General features: G+C 38.1%; 1 protein-coding gene across 1 annotated transcript; it reads left to right on the top strand.

Annotated features, from left to right (window-relative positions):
- Nucleotides 1-10,036: 10,036 nt before the first annotated feature.
- LOC105039860 (late embryogenesis abundant protein Lea5) lies at nucleotides 10,037-10,732 on the top strand. Its single transcript, XM_010916172.3, has 2 exons — nucleotides 10,037-10,255; nucleotides 10,355-10,732. Exons 1-2 carry the CDS (start codon nucleotides 10,182-10,184, stop codon nucleotides 10,587-10,589), a joined length of 309 nt encoding a protein of 102 aa, XP_010914474.1. The 5' UTR covers nucleotides 10,037-10,181; the 3' UTR covers nucleotides 10,590-10,732.
- Nucleotides 10,733-15,121: the final 4,389 nt, after the last annotated feature.

The raw sequence follows: 15,121 nt of genomic DNA, 5'->3' as shown, positions 1-15,121 counted from the left end.
ATTTTTCTTCTCTAAAAATAGCAAAAGTGAAAGCTGAAGTAAGTACATCGATATAAAGTATTTGGTTGTTAGAGAAAATATTAAAAGACAATAAGTGACTATTCATCATATTAATACTGAGTGAATAATAGCTGATCCTATGACTAAAGGTTCATCGACTAAGTTATACTGGGATCATGTATTCCATATGGGACTTGTTGACTCATTTTGAGCTATTGTTTTAATTTTTTAACTATTATATATGTTGATAAATATATTTGATTATTTAAAGACATGTTGTCTATTGTGCACATAAAGTAATTTATCATATACAAAATTATGATCCATTTAGATCAACAAAGTTGGACCCGACATTGAATGACTTATAAGAAGATCTTCATAAAGTATAATAAGATGCTCAATTAGAAAAGATCATACAATGTAACACATGGAAGGAAGTGCTTGCTTAGAGACTACAATCGTCATGATTCGTGTATAGAAAATTTCTATTTAGATAACAGTTGCATAACTAGCTAATTAGTTGAGTGGCAACAAAGAGTTATAGCCATACTATTATGTTAACTATCACTTATAAGGATTATCTGATAACATATGGGTCAAGTAAGAGAATATTGGACACATTTCTTATATGGCCCACATATAAAGTTTTATTCTCGGATATGTTTTGGGTGGTATGTAACTACCCACTATCATCAGTTATCCCTAAGATAGTTTCTTGATGAAAATAAATTATTGATATTCCGATGATCTAAGAAGTGTCCCTAACCTAGCCTATTAAAAAGTTTGTGAGATCCATTGGTAAATGGCTAATACAGAGGCATAGGTTAGAAGACTCCTTCTGCTTCAAATCTCTTTGCGGATAAACTCCGTTTAAATACTTAAACACTAATGCTGGAGGTACGTACCGCTAACATTTTCGCTGCATAAAATTATTTTTGTTGAGATATTTTTCTCACATAACCTACCATCTTTTTGGAATAGAGTTAAATTTGTCGTTAGCAATAGGTTAAATATGCTCTCTTAGAAAGATGCTTGGATTTTTTAGACCCCCTTTGTATAACTTTTCCTAACTTATTTCAGGCTTGCCATCTAAAATCTAGAACCATGGTAAAATTTTATTCTAGAAGAACCAAATCTTGAAACTTTAGAGTCCACTCTCATTTATCCTTTACTGCTCAAGCTGAAATACTCCTCTGGAATGCGTTAAATAGCTTTTAGTTTGGAAATAGCTTTGGTAGCATCCATTAGCAATTGACTCCTTTAGGTGACTTTACTACTTTTTCTCTTTATCATTTCATTAATACTAGGGGCATCAAATGGTAACTTGCTAAGTCTCTTTGGAAACTGAAAATTTCCTTAGAAGTGAAGTGTTGCATTTGGCTTAGTCTTCTCAACAAACTCAACACAAGAGAAAATCTTTAAATAAAAAGAAACTCTCTAGACATTAATCCACATTCACTTTTGACATGATGATATTGGCACTATTTTTGGTCTGGATTGCTCCTTTCAACTGCTAATCATTCTAACTCTTGAGCCAGATGGACAAAGTAGCCTAGCTATCTTTTGTTTTTATTAAACATATTATTGGCTGCTCAATTCTTAATCTTTTATTTTATCCGGCAAATATATGTTCATTTTGGAGCATCTTATTATAGACACTTTTACTTAGCAAAGAGCTCAAGGATTATTATAGACACTTTTACTTAGCAAAGAGCTCAAGGAGCATGATATACTCCAGCTTGATGTTGATTGCAACTTTGGACTACTGGGTTTTCATCTTGGGTCTCTCTATAATTTACCTTTATTTCATATTATAGGACAATGATCAAGATACTATGCAGTACTATAAAGATTATGTGATTTCTTTTGCTACTGTTTGGTCTCCTTTTTTTTATATTCCTTTGAGTACTATTTAGTTTTGGTTTCTATCCATTAGACAAGTTTTTTATCTTTTATATTGAAAGTGGTTGTGCTGCCATTTAAAACATTGTATATTCTGTATCTCTGATCTACTTCATTATACATTTGGCTCTTTGTTAAATAAATTGGGTAACTAATGGTTTCATATCATTAGTCTCCATATTTCTCAAAAAAAAAAAAGAAGTATATTAGGATAAAAATGCTTCTATGCCAAAAAGGTTTTACTTTGTTAATTCGATCTTGTTTGGGATAAGAAAATTTTTAGGGCTTCTTATATGCATCGGCATTGTGATCATGCAAAATATTAAGAACATAGCCACTTTTTATAAAAGTTACTTTGCCAACCTTTTTTGCAGTCTTGCGGTATTGCTTCAAGCTCAAGCTCATAAAATCACTAGGCTAATAGTCAGTGTCGTGAGGGAAAAAAAAAAAGGGCCAAACACATGCCAACTGGAGGTGGGAGACTGTTATCTTGATGTCTATCGTAGCCTCACAATAGACAAGTAAAAAAACACATGGTCATCCCATACCACATATGCATTTAAGCTTGAGGTGGCAGACTTGGGTTTGGCAGCCTAACTTAGCCTCCTAAGGCACAACGTCTCATGCGATGTTGGCTTGGTCCAGACTGATTAAGGTGTCAATAGCATTATTATTTCATTTTAAAGTATTGTAAGATTATTGTTACCGTTAGCTCCAACATAAATAATGGTCATCTGTTGATTATTTATCTATCTGAGCCTAATAGTTGTAACTAACAATTATAATTAGGGCTTGTTGGGATAAACCAACTGACCCCCATAAACCGATCGATCTCCAGTGCAGACCGACCGATATTCGACTCTGACCCCACAAACAGATATGATCCTGAAAGCGACTACCGACCGAACATCAACCAAGCAGGCCGACACTATTCTCAACCGACCAACCGAACACACCTCACCGACTCCGACTCAACAACAGCCGACCGACCGGACATACAACTCCGACCCTACATCGACTGAATATACGGTTTCAATTTTTCATCAACCAACTGAGCGAACCACACCGACCTATTACCGGCTGACCGACTAATGATTCAACTACTACCGATCGACAGCGGACGACTTAGACCATTGGCATAACAGAACTACTAGTCGATGGTCGCTTATGAATTCTACCGACATATGATCGGTTCTACTGACATATGGTTGGTCAGTCAACTCAGATATACCATAACCATCAGGAACGGTTACTGACCGCATATCATGACGCAATCAGTGAAAATTAACGATCCACTACGTGATTATGGTCTGATGATTTAGCACCATAAAATACGGGACCACGTCCGACGGTTACGAAAACCTCATTTATAAAAAGGAGATAAGAAAAACAGGACTGGTAAGCTTACGCTAGGCCAAAACTCTGCTACTGTTTATATTCAACTCCTGTTCACCAATTTTTCTCTCTGACTTAGGCATCGGAGAGTCTCCGTCGGACACAAATTCGGTCTGCGTGGATGCTGTTTTGCAGGTATTCATTTCCGACGACAGGTGATGGAGAGTTGGCCGCAACAGATTGGCGTGTCAGGTAGGGGTGAAGATAACTTACAATGATGAAAATCAGAGCTCAACAGTCAACAGCAACCGGATCAGCGAGGCACTCTTCCCGTCGGGAAGAGGCTCCTCCCTTGCCTCCGGTAGCAGGGCCCAGTTCTCTGCGACCCGTGGTTACTACGGATGTCCAGATTGCTGCAATCGCGCATGCCGCAAATGAACGTTCTTATGGAGGTGGTCAGAAGCCTCCAGCAGCAGTAGACCCAACCACCACAGCCGTCGGCGGAGCAACCGGTGGCACATTCGGTGCCATCCAGGTACAACCACCGTCATCCACGGCAATCTCCATCTATTTTTTCAGAGCGATCGTCTCGGCTCTCTCATCAGGATGAGCAGCGGCACTCACGATGCTCTCGACGTGCCACCCACCATTCACGGTGCCCCTCCCTTTCTCAGTTGGATCAAGCAAGGAAAGAAAAGCGGCCGTGAACACCCTCTGCTTCCCCCTCTAACTCATCGGGAGGTTCAACCTCCGAAGTTTCCCAACGACGATTCGATGATTATGAACGTAAATTCTAAGAGATCAATCGCCAACTCGCTTAGGTTTAAGTGGAAGGTTGGAACTCCTCCAACGACTATAACTTCCACACCGCCCAGCTGCTTTCTCGGCATGTCTTGGACCAACGGATCCCATCTTAGTTCAAGATGCTTCAGGTAGAGTCATACGATGGATCCACCGACCTGATCGACCACCTTGAGAGCTACAAGGCTCTCATGACGATTCAGGGGGCGACCGACACCCTCTTATGCATCGGCTTCCTGGCAACTCTTCGAAAAGCTGCTCGAGCCTGATACTCCGGACTTCAGTCAGGAAGCATATATTCTTTTGAGTAGCTAGAACATTCTTTCGTGGCTCACTTCAGCACTAGTCGAAGGCCGCCATGAACTTCTAATAATCTCTTATCGATTAAACAAGGAGAGACTGAAACACTTCAAGATTTCATGGCTCATTTTATTGCGGCCACACTTGAGGTCAAAGACCTCAATGAAAATATGACTATCTCGATCATAAAAAGAAGTCTGAGGGGATTTCGATTCACATATTCTTTGGATAAAATTCTTTTTCGAACTTATACTGAACTTCTGAAGCGTGCATACAAATATGTGTGCACAGGTGAAGGAGCTTCTAATCGGCGCCAGACAGAAGGCAAAAGTCAGAAGAAGAAGAAATAGAAGAAGGAAGGAGCTCAGTCGAATTAAGTCGGCCACCGTCCAATAAGCAAGTTTCACCCCGATGGCAGAGTCCAAGGCCGACATATAATAGGTATGACTCTTATACCCTTTTTTCTGCTCCTCGTGCACAGATCCTCATGGAGATTGAAGGGGCAGAATATCTACGGCACCCTCCATCGATGAAAATAAAGAACCATGATCGAAGAAAGTATTGCCGGTTTTATCGTGACCACGGTCACGACACCGAACAATGCATCCAGCTCAAAAAAAATAGAGGCCCTGATACAATGAGGCTACCTCAAAAAATATCAGAGAGATCTGCCGACTCAACCTCCAGCCGACTGAGGAAGCTGTAAATAATCAGCCGACTGCAGGAGTCATCAATATGATCTTCAGACGACTGAACTGAGGGATAACTCCCCAAGAAGAGTCGGTGAAATGACAACAACTCAATGTAATAACTTTCCCGGAAGAGGATGTTTGAGGAATTCAAACTCCTTACGATGATGCTGTTGTTGTTTCGACAATTAGCTAATAAAAGCATGATGGATGTTTTATTCTACTCAGAGAATCAACTACTTTAGTGTCAACTATATTTCGGTCCTTTTGCAAAAATCGACATCCCGACTGTGATTTTAAAGCGACATCAAGTATGCAAGCTTTCACTATAAAAGCCAGAAGATCGACTATCTCAACACCGAATATACTTTGACTTTCACTATAAAAGTTAGAAGATCGACTATCTCAATACTGAATATACTTAGGCTTTCACTGTAAAAGCCAGAGGATCGACTATCTCGACACGGAATATACTTCGATTTTCACTGTAAAAGTCAGAAGATTGACTATTTCGACATCGAATATACTTCGACTTTCATTGTAAAAGTCAGAGGATCGACTATCTCGACACCAACTACATTTCGATTTCCTCGCAGAACCGACCCACTGACTATAACTGGAGGCCAGCATCGGTGACGTAGACTTTCTCCACAAAAGCCGTGCTGCCCTCATAGTCAGCTCATTGAAGCAATTGGCTAATTTGTCGACTTAGTATCAACTAAGAAAGATAAAATGCCAAGACGACCAAGGTCAGATTGGAATTATACCAACATGGCCACAGACAGTTGAAGAATATTCGACTTGCGATCGATTATCAAACAATACGACGTATAAATCCGATCAAGCTTCGGATAATGGATATTCGACTTACCATCGTTATCCTAACTAAATACATCGAAAACTACGCGATTAGCAGATTCTACAAAGTCTGCAAAATGATCGGATCTACTATCTACATTCAGAGATTATTCTACAAACAGACATTGCAGACTCAACGATACAGAGCAGCATTTCAGAATAGAAGTACTTTTTTTATTATCAAAAAAAAAATTATAAAATTGGACCGAAGTCCGATTACGTCTTTCTTTACAAAAAGAGAAACCAAAGAAAATACCGACTAATCTTCATCGCCGCCCTTCGCTCCACTAAAGAATCGGCAGGCCCATCTTGAATATTCTTCTTCGATAAACTCCACCTTCTAGCTCGGAGAATGATACGACTTGAGTTGAGCTGTGAAGATGATTGATCGATCATATTGCTCGGCCAACCACATCAATAGCTTGACCCACTCGTACGGGAACAGAGAGGGTCTCACCCAATCGACGACCACACCCTCCTCGTATAAGAGCTAAAGGAGGGCTTCAGATTTTCATCCACCACCGAAGATGACCTTGATCGTGCAGCTGAGATGGGGACACGGGATATACGGTAATGGGTCATTGACCCCACCATCGGCACCAAGAGTGAAAAGCTGACGATGGCCCGAAACACAATGCCGCTTCCGAAATCGACCAACAGTCGAAACCCGAGAATGAAAGAACTTTCGGGTCCGACAGGGAGTCATTGGTCAAAATCTCCGACCAACCACCCCCTGCAGGAATCTCACCCATCGGAAGAACTGTCAAAGATTCAAGAGAACTTAAAAAAAATGACAAGGAATGTTTTCGCATGAGAGCAGCTCTCTGACAGAGCTCTCCCACCAGAAGAGACAATAGCAAGGTAAATACCTGGCTGACAGTGGTCCTTTATATAGAGGAACGTCCAATGGCTTGGATAAAAGCGATCAGATCGAGACAACATCGGATGACGACACATGGTAGCATCCGGACCCATCATCGACCCAACAGTTCGATGCACCTGCATCAGATTAAACCGCATCACCTCCATCCACGTGTACAGCTCCGACTCAATAACATCCCGACACATGACGGAAATCTACATACCAGAATCAAATCGCACGATGCCGGTTTGTCTTTCCGATATAATGCCTGACGCTAACTCATCTTCCACAAATGATGCCTGACACCAAATCTTCCTACTGATATGATAGCTCAAAGATGACAAAATGGTTGATTGGCCGTACTCCAGAGAATGTGGTGGCAGAGTCGGGATTCGACATGACAGACAATAACTCCTTTCGTCCAAGGCAACTGATCACGTGGCGATGCATGCGACAACTCACCATTGGACTCAGAAGTGGGGGGGCAACTGTTAGGATAAACCGACCGACCCTCATAAACCGACTGATCTCTAACGCAGATCGATCGACACCCGATTCTGATCCCACAAACAGACATGACCCTGAAAGCGACTACCGATCGAACATCGACCAAGCAAGCCAACACTACTCTCAACCGACCAACCGAACACACCTCACCGACTCCAACTCAACAACAGTCGACTGACTGGACATACAACTCCGACTCTACATCGACTGAATATGCGGTTTCGATTCTTCATCGACCAACTGAGCGAACTGCACCGACCTATGATCAGCTGACCGACTAATGATTCAACTACTATCAATTGACAGTGGACGACTTAGATCATCGACATAACAGAATTACTAGCCGACAGTCGCTCATAAATTCTACCGATATATGGTTGGTTCTACCGACATATGGTCGGTCAGTCAACTCAGATATATCAAAACCGTCATGAACGGTTACCGGTCGCATATCACGGCGCAATCTATGAGAATCAACGATTCACTATGTGATTATGGCCCGATGATTTAGCGTCATAAAACACGGGACCAGTCCGACGGTTATGAAAACCTCATCTATAAAAAGAGAGTAAGAAAAACAGGGCTGTTAAGCTAATGTTGGGCCAAAATTCTGCTACTATTTATATTCAACTCCTATTCACCAACTTCCCTCTCTGACTTAGGCATCGGAGAATCTCCACCGGACATAAATTCGGTCTGCGTAGATGCTATTTTGCAGATGTTCTTTCTCGACGACAGGCGACGGAGAGTTGGCCGCAACAGAACTAATGGGTAATAGTTATTAAAAAAACAATCTTATTTGAACATTTTTGGCAAATAGCCCTATATTTTCGCATAGAATGCTAGTTTGAAAGCAATGCTTTAAGTAACCAAATGACAAGAATCCTACTATATAATAGATCTTGTAAATTTCTTCTCTGAGTTTAAAACATTATAATTCTAAAGGAATTGATGAAAGGAAATGCCTAATGCTTTGGAAATTTGAGGAGCAACAATGGCAATAGAATTGTATCCGTGAGACCCTAACTTCAATATTTTATCACCAACGTCAGCATAATTACCGCGGCCCAGGAAATAACAGCCACAGAAGAGCTTCATCTTCATATTAAGTGGGCAGGCCTCCCATATAGTACCATGTTTAATTCAACTCAAAGCACAATCCTCTCTCTCTCTCTCTCTCTTTCTCTCTCTCTATTGTAGAAAGGGAGGGAAAGCCACTAGCACAATAATACTGTAGGTTCCAGAATTCTTGGAGATGCACCATCAAAAACTCGTAGGCGGAACATTTGTTTGCCAAGCAAAGAGGTGTGACCATGGCACAAGCCTCAGTTCATTCCAGATGACCATTTTGTTTACCAGTCGTGGCAGTGACTCTAGGGTCATGTTCCTTGGGTTCAAATACTTTCGTTGGACCGTTACTTATCAAGCTCGTAAAAGGTTGGCCCAAGTTTGGCCCCTATTGGTGCTTTCGTTGGACTGTTACTTATTAGGCTCGCAAAAGGTTGGGCCAAGTTTGGCCCGTATTGGTATTTTGGGAGAAGTCCAAGTCTATGAGATCTCCTGCAGTCCGCGTTTGAATAAAAAAAAAAAAAAGAAAAAAGAAAGAAAGCCTACAATGATTGTCCCTACTCTGTTCTTATGCAATCATTGGAGGTTGGCTTTGAATGGATGATGACTACATCCAAATCTTATAGGTATATTAAAATCTGGCCTGGATTCTTGGTAACATGGGTTGATAGGTAACTGTAGCAAACAATACATGGACCGAAATTATATTTGGATGACTCTTCTTGAGCAAGATTTTTAGGGGTTCAGCCTGGCTCCTAAATACTTCTGCGTGCGGCATTTCTCCTGGTCCGTATATTCACCATGAGATGAGATGCCCCACCTGAACCTAACTAACAGCATCTCATGGAACGGACGGCCAGGATTCTCCAATAACTCTGGACCTCAAATACCGAAGGGAAATGGCATCGGAAGCAACCTTGGCACGCTGATCCGAAGATTCCAAGTGACGTCTCACATCGAACGCAACACCGCGTAGAAACATCCGTCTGAACCCGCCTTTCACGTCGCCCGCCAACGTGACTTCCACGACAGCAGCAACAAAAAGATTTTTGTTTAAATAAATAATCCTAGTGTATTGTCTTTTGCCACCAGTCCATTTGATGATGACAGCAATGAGGAGAAATTATTATCTGGATCATCCCCAAATAAATCAATATAAATCTCAAAATACATATATAATAGATAAAATATAATTTAAAATTTATAAAATATAAAAATTAATGTGGCGTGTTATCCACCACATCCAATAAATCAGCATAGATCTCGAAATACATATACAATAGATAATGTATAATTAAAAATTTATAAAATATAAAAATTAATATGATGTGTTATCCATCGTAGGATTTGGATGGTCTGTCTGGGCATGGCCCCATATATGACGAATGGACGGTGCTCCATAAGATGGCCACGGGCCCCTTTGCCGGAACTTTCCGCATTAAAAAAAAAAAAAAAAAAAAAAAAAAAAAAAAAAAAAAAAAAAAAAAAAAAAAAAAAAGCTAAACACGCATGGCGCACGTGTCTGCTCGATTCCAGAAGCGTGAATTTTCCTCCTTATTTAAACAAGAGTCCGTACTCTGAGAAACTGCGCCGCGTCAACCCGCACACTCCAGCGGGCCCCACCACCTCAATGTACTCGCCCTCTTGGCCCCACCGGCTCTCTCCCAGTTCCTTCGCCGTTTCCTCCCTCACTCGCTCCCGTCTATAAATACTCTCCTCCTCTCTCTTCCTCTGAATTCAAGAGGGAGAGGAGAAAAGAGAGGGAGGAAGGGAGAAGCGCTTCTGGTTCCTTTCTCTTTCTTCGTTCCTTCCTTCCTTCTACTATATTAGCGGCATCAGCACCGTCAAATCGAGATCAGATGGCTTGCGCTCCCCGCAGCACTGCTGCTCTCGCCCGCCCTCTCTCCGACGGGATCGCGGTCTTGATCAGCAGGTAAGAGAAGCATCTAATCAGCTGCTGCGGATCGTTGGATCTGTGATCCTACAGTGGATCCGACTGTTGTGATTGATCTCTTCTTAACTTGATTGGCAGGAGGGGTTATGCCGGAGCGGTGGCGGTGACGGGAACGGCGGCGAGCAGAGGGAGGTCGGCGGAGGAGAAGGCGGTGAGGAAGGGGCCTGTGGTCGGTTCGGGTTCATCTTCCGGCTCTTCGGATTCGTGGGTTCCGGATCCGGTCACCGGGTACTACCGGCCAGGGAACCGGCGGGCGGAGGTGGACGCGGCCGAGCTTAGAGAGACGCTTCTCTCGCGCACGTCTCGAGACTAAATTGGAACAACAAAGATTTATGGATGCTCGCAACTTCCACGGGAAATAGAAAAGGAAAGGGAAGGAAAGCTCGTCATGTTAAAGATATTTTGTATCGACTCACTATATTTATAAACATCAATAAAAGGTGGAATTTCATATAATTTTCTCTTTTCTTTAGGATGCTTATTTTGAGTGGGGCTTGATTAGGCTCAACGAATCAACGGGCAACCGTTTGATTATATTGGATATTTCGTTTCCTTCGTTTGGTTTAATTTATTTGATTTATAAAAAAAATAAAATAAAACATGGATGAGGAACTAGAAGCTAATGGTTGATGTGCAAGATGATAATCCTATAAGATATAGAGTTTTCAATTCTAAGAAATTCTTTAGAGCAATACTCCTGTTATCTATTTCGGGGATGGATGATATGAATAGATGGTTGGTTTTGCCCCCTTCTCATTCCAATCTTTTAGAGCATCTAAATGCCACTTTTAGGTGGTATTGGTTCTTCTCCTTGGAACAATATGCAGCCACTGTTGTCCGAAAGGATCGTCTCTACGAGACAAGCAACTAATACAAAAACTAATTAACAACTGGAAGGGAGAAAGAAAGAGTTTCTGAAAAGTAGAGAGGCAATCTCTTGTTTGATTAAAATTTTAAGAGAAAAAAAAATGAAAAAAATTTTTCTCATGAGAAATCACTTTTCATATTTTATGAAAAATAGAAATCCATAGAAGAGATAGATCTTTGCACTTTTTATGGGATAAAAAGTGGTAATACTTTTTTTTTCCAAAATATCCTTTTAAAATCAATGGCTAAAATTTTATAAAATATTAATAGATGATTAAGATGAAATACTGAATAATAATATAATATTATATTAGTATTATCCTAATATTTATATGAATATAATATTAATAATATAATATTTATTATATTTTAATATTATTTTAATATTTACACTAATATAATATTTTATTAATATTATTATAATAATTATATTAATATATTGATGTTTATATTCATAAAATATTATAATTAATATTATATTTATATATATTTATAAATTTATTATATTAAATATTCATATTATATTAATATAATACTAATACATATTAGTATTATATTAATATAATAATTATTATGATATAATGTTATATTATAATATATTAATATAAATATAATATTAATATTTATATAAAATTTAAAAGTAAAAATGTATGGTCTTTTATCTATTAAGGATATAATAAATATTTTATATAGTTTTTTTAAATAAATAGATGCTCAACCAAACATAAACTAGTCTGTAATAAGTCACTTTCCTATAGTTAATTAAATATATCAAAATTTTTTTATTAAAATTTTTTTTTAAAAAAAAATTTAAAAAAATTATTTTTTAAAAAAAAAATTATGTGCAGCAAACGAGTCCTATCTACAACAGAATAAGAATAAAGAATGCAATTATAAAGTTAATCAAACGATTGAGGGTTGCACGGGTTCATGGAACCAGAATAATGTTTGCATGGGTCCAAATCAATACAATACCTGGCTATCGTGTCGGCTATGCTTTATTGCTTCGTTCCAAGCCTAATTAAATTAATGGGAGTGCTGATAAACTATGGTGAAAGCATCAAGCCGGAGTCCCCGCATGCAAGTTTTCTACGTCTCTTTAGACGCACCACAAGTTCAACGGATTCAATTTTGACTTCTGTCGCGGAGAATGCCCCTTGCAATTTCATATGTAGCTTCCAAGAAAGAACCACAGATATAATGGAAAATAGTTGCTGCCTAAGTGCTCCGATAAGCTCACTGAGAGATGACCAGGTCCGGAAACTTGCGTGCTGCAGCATCTGAGAAGGTGTTCACAAGTAGAGTCATCAAAATGAGTTACGACTTGTTCCAAACCGAAAACTCGCACAGAAATATTAACAGGTTTTCCCCCTTTCATTAAATGAGTGCAGACGCATGAATACCTACGGGTCACTGTTGATGCAGCGTGCGAAGTCTTGGCTGATATGATCATGTGACATGCGATTTTTTTCCGTACAAACATGTATATGGACCAGAGGTTGCACTTGCACGTGATACATTCGTACAAGTGATTATCCATTGACAGTGCCATTGAGCCCATGCCCCTTGGCTTTTGGAAATATGTAATATAATTGAGATATCTTTTTATTTATTAAAAAAATTAATAAAAAATATTTAATTAAATTTAAATTTAAAAATAATTATTTATTTAAATTTTAAATAAAAAATTATTTTGAAATATAACTTAAAAATAATCATTCAAATGAGATGAAATGATCCAATTATCCTTATAATTATAAAGTAATACTATATTATTATAAAATAATACTATATTATTATAGAACAATACTGTACTTTAATAAAAGCAACATCATTATTATAAAATAATACTATACCATTATAAAATTATACTACATAATTATAAAGCAATATTGCATTGTTGTAAAATAATACCACAGTAAAAAAATACTATATTATAATAATATAATACTACCTTATTGTAAGAGAATACTATATTAATATAATACAATAAAGCAACTCTGTACTATTATAAAGGAATACTACACTAATATAACATAATACTATCTTATTGCAAAGAAATATTGTATTAATATAATATAATAAAGCAACACTATATTATTATAAAAAAATATTACACTAATATAATATAATACTATCTTATTGTAAAAGAATACTGTACTATAATAATGTAATACTGCAGTATTTTAAAAGGTATAAGGATATAAGAATAATTTCAGTTCAAATGGATAGTTGCTTTTAACTTATATTTAGAATTGATAGGTACGTTTATATAGAACTCATTTGAAAAGTTATTTTTAAATTGAAAATAGAACTAAAAATTTATCTCTAATTCTTTAATATTAATATCTATATAAAAATCTTCATGTAAAATTAATAGGAAGACCTAACCCGTGCTAGTCATCATCCCTTTCCAAATCGAGAAATCAGGGTACTGTTGCCTCCATCTTCCCCAACCACCACCCGGTTGGACCACAATACTTTAACTCCATCAGTGACTTTTTTTTTTTTTTTTAAATTTTTATATTATTATTATTATTGTTGTTATTATTTTTATTTCGAGAGGAACTCCAAACACCTAAACTCTTTTTGACTCCTTCCGATTTCTCCTCTGCGCGGAAAAAAGAGCAATTCGCCGGACTCGCAACTTCCTGCAAAATAAATAAATTACCATGTAACTTGATAGATGCATATCTCACTGGCCGACATTTGTTCCATGGCCGCACGACTGCTTTATAATTAGACTTATTTTAATTATTCTTTATATTAAGGATGAGGTGAGATGCTCCAAGTTACCGTTATTGTATGACACTTCAGAGAATCCATACCCGAATATGATATGATTATTATAATTATTATTGTTATTTGGTCAAGACGTAAGCAAAGTTACAAACACACGGCAAGAAAAGTTTAATCCTCTCAAACAAGCAACAAACACAATAACAACACATCGATAACAACTGGCAAGACACCATGAATAGGAATCTATCAACCCTAAAGATATTTTTTTTGAAAAGGTTCTATTGTTAGATCAGACCAATTTAATGAAACCATGATAGAATACTTCCGCAGCACAGCTTATTTTATGCTGCAGTTGGAAAAGCAATCGATCTTGCTTATATCGATTTTGTCTTTACCTGAATTGTATGTACGCTTGCGGAACCACCCGCTATCATTTTAATTTGGAAGACCAGATCAAATGATTCACCGCATCCTCATGATTCACCAATTGGCTACCGATGCAACCGTGACATTGCTATCCAGAGTCATGACGGGCTTGATGCATATAATCAAGAAACCGTCCTCCAGCCGGCATAATCCAGTTTAATTCATGACTCGGAATAACAATATAATCCCCTTGATCCAAAATAGTCTTAAATTCCATGTTGTTAAAATATTATAATAGGTACACGCATTACATGAGCATGTTTTCTGTACGGGAGAATGCATTTCATTCCTCAACCTTCAAACACAGATCTGACGGTGAACTTAACCCATCGTGTACATATGAAAGCCAAGAGAGACCAGAGGAGCGTGCCCAACTCTATAATACAAGCCAGGCTAGACATGGCCTGGTTTTCGTAAACTCATTAGGCAGTAGGGACTACATTATGGTCATTACACGTCCAGTACGATCATTGCAACAGCATTATAGAACACAGTCATCACAACAATTCCCCAAACTAATCACTGTTATAAAATACAATATATTTGTCGATAATCTTACATCTAAACTGCCATGGTGTCACATCTATAAGCCATTGTATTCTGTAATAACAGCTAAAATTGGCAACTGAGATTTGTTCATATTAAAAAGAATGTTTTTTGAAAATCAATTCACCGTATCTATTAAAAGGAGTGAGTTGGGGTCTTTGGGTCTGTCAAATTTGTTTTAACATGGAAAAGAATATAATTTGCAAGAAAAAAATTATAATACAATAACTGTAATTATGAACATTTTCAAAAAGAAAATTTTCA

The sequence above is a fragment of the Elaeis guineensis genome, chromosome 1 (assembly GCF_000442705.2).
Source record: "Elaeis guineensis isolate ETL-2024a chromosome 1, EG11, whole genome shotgun sequence".
Lineage (NCBI taxonomy): Eukaryota > Viridiplantae > Streptophyta > Magnoliopsida > Arecales > Arecaceae > Elaeis > Elaeis guineensis.
The sequence above is the reverse complement of the archived record's forward strand: the minus strand, read 5'-3'. Positions and strand labels throughout refer to the sequence as shown.